At 41.1% G+C, this 10,000-nt stretch overlaps 1 protein-coding gene across 1 annotated transcript in view; it reads right to left on the bottom strand.

Annotated features, from left to right (window-relative positions):
* Positions 1-10,000, bottom strand: part of elna (elastin a) — a gene marked incomplete at its 5' end in the record, with an annotated part of 53,532 nt that overhangs the window by 28,666 nt on the left and 14,866 nt on the right. The window contains 2 exons of the mRNA XM_079224540.1: positions 1,741-1,830; positions 1,937-2,002. Of these exons, the coding sequence (XP_079080666.1) occupies positions 1,741-1,830; positions 1,937-2,002 (156 nt within the window). The remainder of the gene's footprint in view (positions 1-1,740; positions 1,831-1,936; positions 2,003-10,000) is intronic.

Here is a 10,000-nt window from a genome sequence, read left to right as displayed (position 1 = left end):
CTGAAACTCCACATACTTTGCCGGACAGACATTGCACACTGTCTTTAAGTATGTGGCCTGGGAGATTTGGTGAGGGAATGTTTTGTTTCATTCATTGTTATTTTGAGTGTCGTGAAATGAGCACACACTGATTTAAAGAAACTGCAGTTTCGTCATTGCCAACTAATACTTTAGAGTCGGCTCTTTGCCATAGTATAGTCCTGGCCATGGTCGGGCCCTCCAGAGACCATGCCTAATCAGCCTGCCTAATTTCAAGCAAATTATGTGCACGTACACGGAACTGACCACATTGATTTTCAGTAGTATGGTAGAGAAATTAACGTTGCAAAAAAAAAAGTTTCTTCATATATTGAACCCAATACACCCAAATGTCCCTCAATAGATCCCACTCCACCATTATCACCTTGTATGCCACTCACTTTAAAGTCTGGGCTCTGCTGAAGTTCAAACAGTCCAAGGTTTTCAGGTACGGCACAAAAATGTGCACATGCTTGCCAAACAGTGTTTTTCATGCTGAGTTACCATGAATGCAAAACATTCATTTGGGCTTTCTCAAAACATGAAAGTATGATAAGTGAACTCAGGTTAAGTACGTACAGTAGTCTGTCATCAGGCCAAGAATCAGCTTACCTCCATGTGGTAGCAGATGGCCTCCTGCACCTGGGATTAGGACAACCAGAATTTCAGCGCCGGTATTCGTCAATACAAAAGATTTAGGGAGTAACCATCAAGGAAAGTAATTATTGTCTTAGCAACAGCTTTTAATGTGGGACAAAGATTGAAGCAAGCCTGAACCAAACTGAATATTTCTCCAGTTGAGTTCCTCCTAAACCAGGCAACTGAGTAGATCACCACCATAGCCAGTTAATGTTACCTATACTGATATCTCATCCCCCAATTTGAACCTTAACTCGCTAAATAAACCACACAAAACCTAGCGTTTGACATTTGGAAGAGATCATCTTTTCTAAAATTCTACATAGCTTACCATTTCCATTCCAACTCTACACAAGAAGAATTTGAGGCTTTTTTACTGAAAGGTTGAAACTAAGTGGAAAGGCACATTCTATCACTGCAGCCATCAAAACAAACAACTCAATACAATTGGTACAGGATAAGTGTCTTGTTCAAACAACCAATATTACATAATCATGTTTGATGACCCCAGTTTCCATCACATTTGTTGAGGCTCCTGCACTAAAAAATTTCAGAAAACAAGTGAGTCTGCATTTGCTGTTGTGTGTCCAATGGTAGCATCCATAAATAAATGATGTAAAGATTCAAATGTAAAGTAAATATTGATGCATAGATCAGTTTTACATAGTTAAAAATAAGAAGAAACCTCAAATGCAATGTTCTAGTGTAATTGACATCTTCAAAATCATATGACTAAAGCAACAGCTTTCCATCTGTCAATTTATTAATACACTGAAAGTAGCAAATTACTATAGAGAAGTCCATTCCACCAGGTACGAGCACACCAGGGGACTGCCATAGAGTGGGTGATGCTAAATCTTCTTCATAAATGTCACACTGGGTCTCAAATTGGAGCTCACGAATGCCTTTAAATTGGCCCATGTGACAGACATAGCTTTGGAAGGAAAATAATGCCATTATAGGTTTGTTATAGAATATCAACCAATCAATATACCACTCATTCAACTCATGGCACCAATGCCATCACTGCCTTTACAGGATGCTGTTAAATTTCTATCAAGCATTTTCTGCCATCTGCTGTACCTCTTTTAGCAGCCTTCTGTCCAGCTCCTGGGAAAAAGCCCCCTGTGCCGCCACCATATCCACCGTATCCACCATATCCACCATAACCACCTAAATTAAACAAAGTGGCAAAGATGAGTGAGGATTTAAATGACGTGGGTACAGAGAGATATAATGTTCTACACTTCTGTCAACTAAATGCTTTGTACACTCTCACCTCCTCCATAGCCTCCAGCTCCCAGGCCACCACCTCCATGACCACCGGCTCCTAGATTGCCATAACCTGGATGGGAAAGATAGACAGTTAGTAGAGTATTGAGATTAACTGTATTACAAACTGTGGATGAGGGCAAAGAGAGTCAAAAAAAAAGAAGCATAGCTTTCGTCACTGTGGCTTTAATTAGTGATTTATTCAGTAGTAATTATCCTTAAATAACAATAACCCATTTCCAAATATTTCTTCAAAACATGTCCAGGACCTGCAAGTACAACACACTGTACATTAAAATTAAAATAAACACAAAATATTACACACTATCATGTGTATTTAATTAAGTCTATAGCCAAGGATTTCTGTTGACCCCCATTGATAAAAAACACGAGACAAAACATAAAACATTGTTAAATAATCTGGTTATGCTGTATTCGAAACACTGGAGGGAGCAGTCTGTTCTTTGCAAGACCAAAAGTCTGAAACTAATCTATGGGTGACAAAAGCTTTTGGCCTGACAATTAGTTATATCCAATCTTGGGTTTCTGCTTGCTGACAAGAACAAAAACATGAAGACTGGTAAATGGGGAAAGAACCTAAACTAAAATGCTCATCATCTGCTCATGGATTGCAAGACTGGACAATCCTTAAAAGTAGGTGCCCAAATGTACAGCCAAAAACATAATGAATATATAATACTTTTCAAAGTACAGTAGGCCTATGATGGTGGGATATGAATCGAATCTAGATGTGGTAAAGTGGAACTTAACTTTCTCCAGATAACTGTCTAAGTGATATACTAACAAGAGACTCCACGTTGTAGAATATGTCGGGAAAATTATCCTCAGAATTGTATTTCTCAGAGTTGTATTGAAAGAGGCTGTGAGCTGAAGTTCCCCAATCAGAGATAAACATGTTGGAATAATGAATGTTTCTGAAACAAGAGGAAATTTGATGCTGCCAGCAGGCTAGTCCACCAAGGAACTTGTTTTCATCAATACTTGTAAACCAAAGAATCTGGGGTGAGAACAAGTAAGCATGGGAATAAAGCTGAACAAGGGAGTGGGGGGTGTGGTGGGGGATCAGACTGGAGAGTGAAAGCTTTGAGTCCAGCAATCTGCGGGGTGCAGGTAGGAGGAATGTGCTGGGAGAGACAGAGAGAAAGTTGGAAGTGTGGAGTTTCATGACCTAGGATAGTCAAAACAAATGTGGGCATTAGTCTGGCCAAGGCCTTGGCAAACAGACTGAGCATGCAATGTGAGCCCAGATGCTAAGCTAAGCGCCCTTGCAAAATAATCCATCTCCTTCAAAGCTTTCAGCTCGATTCTCCTCGATTGCTCAACCATCCCCAGATGCACCACAAAGTAATAACAACAGTAATCAATTCTAATATAAATCAGAATGATCTTGGACTTTCCCTTTTCCAGTGTATTTTGCATTGCCACAAGCAATCTGTCGTATTTGTCTTGTTTTCATCACTGAGCGCCACATACCATAAAAATGTAAAATACTTGAATGGAAACAGACACAAACAAGATAGTAACAAGAAATATGGAACACTGCTGATGTCTGAAACTCTTAAAACAACTACGTCTGGCTTGAAATGTTCCTTTATGACTGTACCGTGTGGTCTAGCCTCCAGATTACAGAACGTCTCATGAGCTGTATGTGTTTTGGAGCGTTGGAAATATACATCAAAATCCGCGAGATTATGCGTGTCAATAGAAGAGAAACATGAAGAGTGCAGACAGGCAGGACTGGGGAGACTTTTATCTTATTCATCCATCCTCTGGCCCACCTGTGCTTACATGTGCATGACCCGACCTGGCTCTGGCAGCTAGCTCAAGGTCGACCAGCACCTGCCACGTTCAGCTCAACTCTCTGATTTGAGATTAGGAGACAAGATGCAGACACGCAGAAGTCAGCCTGAGAGGATGTGTGCCTGTGTGTGTGTGACCATAAGTGCAGGCCTTGGGCAAGGTTTAGACAAGAAGAAAGGAAGAGAAACTTTACAGTATGTTGTTCTGACATCACTAGACACCGGGAAAAGAAAACACTCTCAAGTAATTACTACTCTGCAGGTTGTTTCTTTTCAAGGTCAAAGTGAGAGGACACGCTAACAAAACTGGACCATTGTAAGTTTGGCATCCATCCACTGATTGTATATTGGGAGAAGGAAATATTTTTTGTACAAAAGCTCTCTGTTTAGCCATATTTACGCCATCCTGTCAACTCAAACAAGCATGCTTGTGTTGGCCTACTATCGGTACAGCACGTCAGCTCACACAAATAGACCTTCGCTAACACATTATGGAAAGTCAAAACCAATGTTGTTTGTTGTCAAAAGCCACACACATGGAACAGTCTGCACCATGACCCTGCTATCAAATCATCCCTTTTCTTTGGTGCTGCTCCCAGTATTTTGTTGGTTGCTGACAAGCTGAAGGATTTCTGTACACTAATGTAGTGGTTTATTTTCTGACTCTCAAGACATAATAGGAAGCCAGAGAGACCACTTGAAACCCCAGCTGCCTTCAGACCTTGGATCAGTAAACCCTACAAAAAGGTTAACGCTCTGAATACACAATGAGGAGGACAGAAACCCAACACTACACAGGAGGGGGGACTCAGGGCCAAGGAGATTGGAAGGTAAGTGATGCAGAACTGCAATGCATCATAGTTTCCTCAATTTAGATGTTGTTTTTTAAAACCGTGGCAGACACATGGCTTGCTTGCCAGATTCCATTCAGAAAAGACCAGTGACAACTGTGCAGTGACAAGTGCACCTGCGGATTGCTGAAGGGAAATTTGGGATAGTGTGGCAGTGAATAATTGAGCACCCACCAACATTGGTGATTCATTTGTGGCGGCTGGCTTAAGAATGACCTCAGTGAGGGTACACAAGTCTAGACCTTCTCTGACAAATAAGGAGTCTTGTTTTTCGAGGAATGAAAATGTGATGAGGGACAGGCTGCCATATTAATTCCCTTCTTCCGTACCACGTCATGTGCATCGGTATTTAAATTGAAGTCTGACACTGGAATAAAACTGGCTAGACAGCATGAGATCTTTCAGTGACCAGTCATGTTCTCAAACTCTGGTCCAGTACAAGTGATGGATGTGGGCCAGTGTGAACAGACATATCTGGTTTCAATCTCAGAACTGAATTGTCTTGCTCATGTTCCGTTGGGGTTATGTAAGGTACTCCTCTGTTTCAGAACCAGAGGAGTACAAGAGGCATTAATCAAAACATTGTCTTTGGCTCTCAGTCTCTTTGTCTTGTTCTCCGTTTCTCCATCCTTTTCTCTTTTCTCTCTCTCTCTCCTCTCCAAACGTTGTGAAGGGGTTGCGCCAACCAGACGTGAGGTGCTAATAGCAGCAACCACAGGAAGCCAAACGTGAGAAGTGAATGATGGATTTGCCCGCTCCTTTCCATCTCCTCCCCTTTTCTCCCCCTCTTCCCAGCGCTCTGCTTTGTGAACCCACTGGGCCTGGTGTAGGGTTTAATTTAAGAGAGCAAAGAATTCCATGGCAGAGATCCACTGTAACTGACGGCAGACCTGCGGAAAGCAGACTTTGGAATGTCCAGGTCATTTTTTAATCTGTATTTATTTTAGCTCATATTTAATAAGGCAAACCATCGAAGAACAAATGTTTGTTTTCTGAAAAGCCAACGGACTGTGTGAAACATGATGAGTCACAGAAGAAGTGAGTCTTTAGCTAAACATCATAAACACACAAAGAGCAATGGCAGTGCAAATGCTGCAATACCACATACAGTGATGGAACATCTTCATATAAAACTAATCTTCAAAGGCCCTCTGGATCTCAGAGGATCATCATTTTACTGTGATTTACAGGAATAATCTCTTCCTCGGTTGTGGTTCCATAACAATTTTCACTTTGAAAGAAAAGCCTATCATTATGTCCTTCACTGCCATGACACCATATTTTTTTTATATCAGTATCAAAATATCACAAAATATCACACTGTTATTCATTATGTCCTTCACTGCCATGACACCATATTTTTTTATATCAGTATCAAATTATCACAAAATATCACACTGTTCTTCCAAGTTGGTGGATGGATTGCATTCTCACGAGGTGACGCAGTACAAGTTGGATCAAGCAGAATGATGCGAGGTGCTGTAGTGATTCCAGATTGCATGAGACAAGTGGCCACGTTCAATCTTACTTCCTCTCCCCCTCCCTCTCCTGTGACCTCCCGTGCTCCTTGTCACTTCCAGGTTCTCTGTGCTCAGTCACGGGCACGGAGCTATTTGAAGCTGGACTGGTCGCATGTTGGACTTATTAAGCATTCACACAGTCACACCACTACACTCAAAATGTCTCCCACTCACGTCAGCCGACTTTGGCGGCAAGCCTTTTATTGTGTTCGCTTTCCTTTTCCATGGAGTCATTGACACTATCAATGAGAGGTCCCACAGCCTCAGCATCCCTCTTTGCCAGATGACCCCAAGTGCACAACTGTCAGAGCTCCAACAGACAAACAGAGAAAGGGTCTAAGGTCTCCTCATATTCTAACATCTTTGCTTTTAAGGCAGCGTCCAGATCCAAATCAGTGTAGCCATTGTTGGTAGGGTTCATCATTTTTTTAAATGTCTATAGGACACAATTGCAACACAGAGAAGAAGATAATACGTTCTGTTTTGTTATGTTGTAAGCACTTCCAGCTGTGAAGCAACTTTGGAGTCTCATCACCCCACACATTTTGGCATGAGAACACATACATCATCTCTGAGGGGTCTCACTAATGGCCCCAAATTAACGTTCACTGTAACCATTACAAGCTATGTGGATTACAAGCCCTGCCACTGTGCCAAACTACTGTAGGTTGCTTTGACCAGGGATGTCTGTGGCTGTGTGACCTCATTAGCCTGGATCCTTGTGAGTCTCTCACCTTCACAAGCACATGCTTTACTTGAAACACATCTGCGCCAAGACCATTACTACTGTCCCCTAATTTAAACTGTGTTAACTTTATACCATGGGTTACCCCATATCCACTGAGTTTGTGATGTCATTGTTTATGCTACAAGTCATATAGAGCAAAACAAGCTATGCTATAAGCTTTCAAGTCAACCAAACACTTTTTCCCAGTTTCAGAGTTGAGAGACTCTGCTGTGTACATTTTATCCACTTCTAAAGGAATGTCACAATTGCTTTTCCAAGACTGAGCCCCTGAGTCTGTTTGATGAGTATCCCGTATCCCTAACCCAGTGCTCAGGCTATCGCCCATTTTAGCTTGGCGCATGTACTGTAAAGCCATGCAGGAACAAGGGAAACACACTGCAAGCATCAGAGTATACAGTGAGAAACTGCTCATTTCTAATAAGAATGTTTCCTGCCTAGAGAAGCTAAATTGTGCAAATGATACGTAGGTTGAGAAAAACATTCAACATACAAAGGCACGGTATGTAAAGTTGGCTGAGTGTGTTTCCTCTTCCAGATGGTCCACATATGTATCTAACTGGTTGAGACTAGTGTTCAACAGGTCGGCTCAACTCAAAGCAAGCACACTGATGTTAGTTTCATTGAGTCAGCCTCTAAAGCATTTCATGTACAGGCCATGGTCATTGTGCAGCCATCTGAGGCATTTCCATATGATAAACATATTGGATGTTCTACAAAGAAAACAAGTCAAAATGAAATTGCCATTGACAGTGGAAAAGCTGTTTATCAAATTGTGCATTGCACATATGTAGAGGTATTGTACCATGAGCTACATTGAGACACCTAATGGATGCAGTCAAAGCTAAAGTCTTTAAAAAAATGAATCTTCTTCACAAGTCATTTAGTCCAGCACTGGATCGGGATAAGTATTGAGAAATCCAGCAATCCAATACAGCTCACTGGGGTGAGATAATGTCAATGAGTCATATCATTTCAAAGTACAATATTTTCAAAAATGACTGCACTGGGAACCAAGATATAGCAAAAACAAATTCAAGAATACATTACAAAATTACTAAATGCAGTGAATATTTAAAATCATATATTTTGCATTTTGCATTTCAAAAGCATTGCTTTAAGTTGTGTTGACATTTTGATCAACTACAGCAACACTCACCCAGCGTGGGTGAGTGTTGCTGCTCCAAAAACCCAGAAAACATAATTGAAATGACATACTCCGCCACAAATCCACAAAACGGGCCCTCAGTTTTAATAGTTCTATATAACACGGTCATTTAACTGGTGATCTGTCTTCATGGACTTTTTCTCCATTGCTACATAAGCATCACTTTACGGCAAACGAAGCAGGGGAGAGGTTGTGAGAGCATGCAAAGGGATGGCTCATGAACTAACCCAATGGACATTATACTGGTGGTAACATGCTCACAAGAGAACTGCCTGCAAACAGACACAGAACAAGCTGGTGAAAGGCAGGAGAGCTGTTATTGATTTACTCCAATATAACTTTAATTCTAGAGATGGATTATTGAGATTATTGAAGATCCTAACAACAACATCTGGTGACATCATTCAAGAAGATTGTTCGGGAAGCAACATGCATTTCCAATGAGAACAAACAACCTGTGATGGCTGTGTATAAATTGTGTGAGTCGAGTGTGGGGTTGGCGTGGCTCTGACAATACAAAAACAATCTCCTCTGCAGACAGTTCAAGTTCCAAGATATGAAAAGCTTGACACTGAGACTGAAAATGGGGAGGAAAGATAAGGAGTAAGAATAGAGGAAAATGCCATCTTTCACACAGTTGTTTTTTTTTTATTTAATAAGCAACACTTGACTAATATTGTGTGTCTGTGTGCTGAGATGTCTGGATGTCTGGATACTTATTCAGTATTTGTACGCCTATGTGTGTGTGCTCATGTGCTCACATTTGTAATTAAACACATGCACATATTTACATTCACTCACAGTTATACACATGCAGATGCTTCCCGTCTCTGACAGCTCAGAAGTCTGAGCTCCAGAAATGAAATGCATATGGGTTCCAGGAGACTGAACCTCCTCCAAGCTCATCTTCTTGTGGCTAAACACTTTCATCAGCAATCTATCAGTCTCTTTTCTTTCAGGAAGCTCTGTGTGTGTGTGAATGATGCATGTGCATGAATGCATACAATGAGTGTGTTTGTGTGTGTGTGTGTGTGTGTGTGTGTGTGTGTGTGTGTGTGTGTGTGTGTGTGTGTGTGTGTGTGTGTACAATTACAGTATACGGTAATTTTGCAAGAGTTACAGGTCCTTCATCCCCTGTGTACTTTAAAATGAGTGGGGTGGGTGGTGATCTGCACATGAGCAATATTTCTAGCAAAAGCCTTGAGTTGAGTACAAGCTTGTGTTGGCTACAGGCTATGAAAACTTAAAACCACCTCCGTATTTTCTGCAGTCAGAAGCTAGAACTCTGTCAACTGCAGGTCGGTCTGCAGTCACAGGAGTATCCAAGATTTGATCCAAAAAATCCAAGATTTCCGAAATTCAGAGACATTTTGCAGCATTAATTCATCATCTACATCCTTTCCTTTTTTCATTACTCCACATTTTTATGTGAAGAGGCAGTGAAGAGCCAAAATAAAGGCAAGATAAGAAGTCAGGACTATATAAACTCAAGCTTCAGTATATTTGTTATACTTATCTAGAGCTCCTGCAGTCCAGTACATCAGCCCTGCAATAAATCCTACCTTCATGGAGGAGGCTGTGGTTTGAGGTGCTGCTGAGTTGTATTGCATTACAATGCTAGGTTGTATGCAGTAGTAGGCTCATATTATCAGACTCACATTGTCAATTTCCAGGTCGGACGAACTGAAAAGCAACAAAACCAGTACAAGAACGTCTACGATGGACAGAGTTTGGGCTGGTCGATCGTGGAGGCTCTGCTCTGCTGATGCCAACTCAAGGGAATCCTCAAATAACCTACTGCCAGCCAGCCTTCAATGTATTTCCTTTATTCACTACTATTTTCAATTCAAACACAGATACCACACACTTTATGTAATACATAGCATAGCATTAACGAGATATATTTATTATAAGTAGTTTTGTAGACCCTCAGTGATCATAGGGATGGATGGTGTCAATAGTATTTA

Source organism: Taurulus bubalis, assembly GCF_910589615.1.
Source record: "Taurulus bubalis genome assembly, chromosome: 10".
Taxonomy (NCBI): Eukaryota; Metazoa; Chordata; class Actinopteri; order Perciformes; family Cottidae; genus Taurulus; species Taurulus bubalis.
Note: the sequence above shows the minus strand (reverse complement) of the source record. Positions and strands in the feature narration are given on the sequence as shown.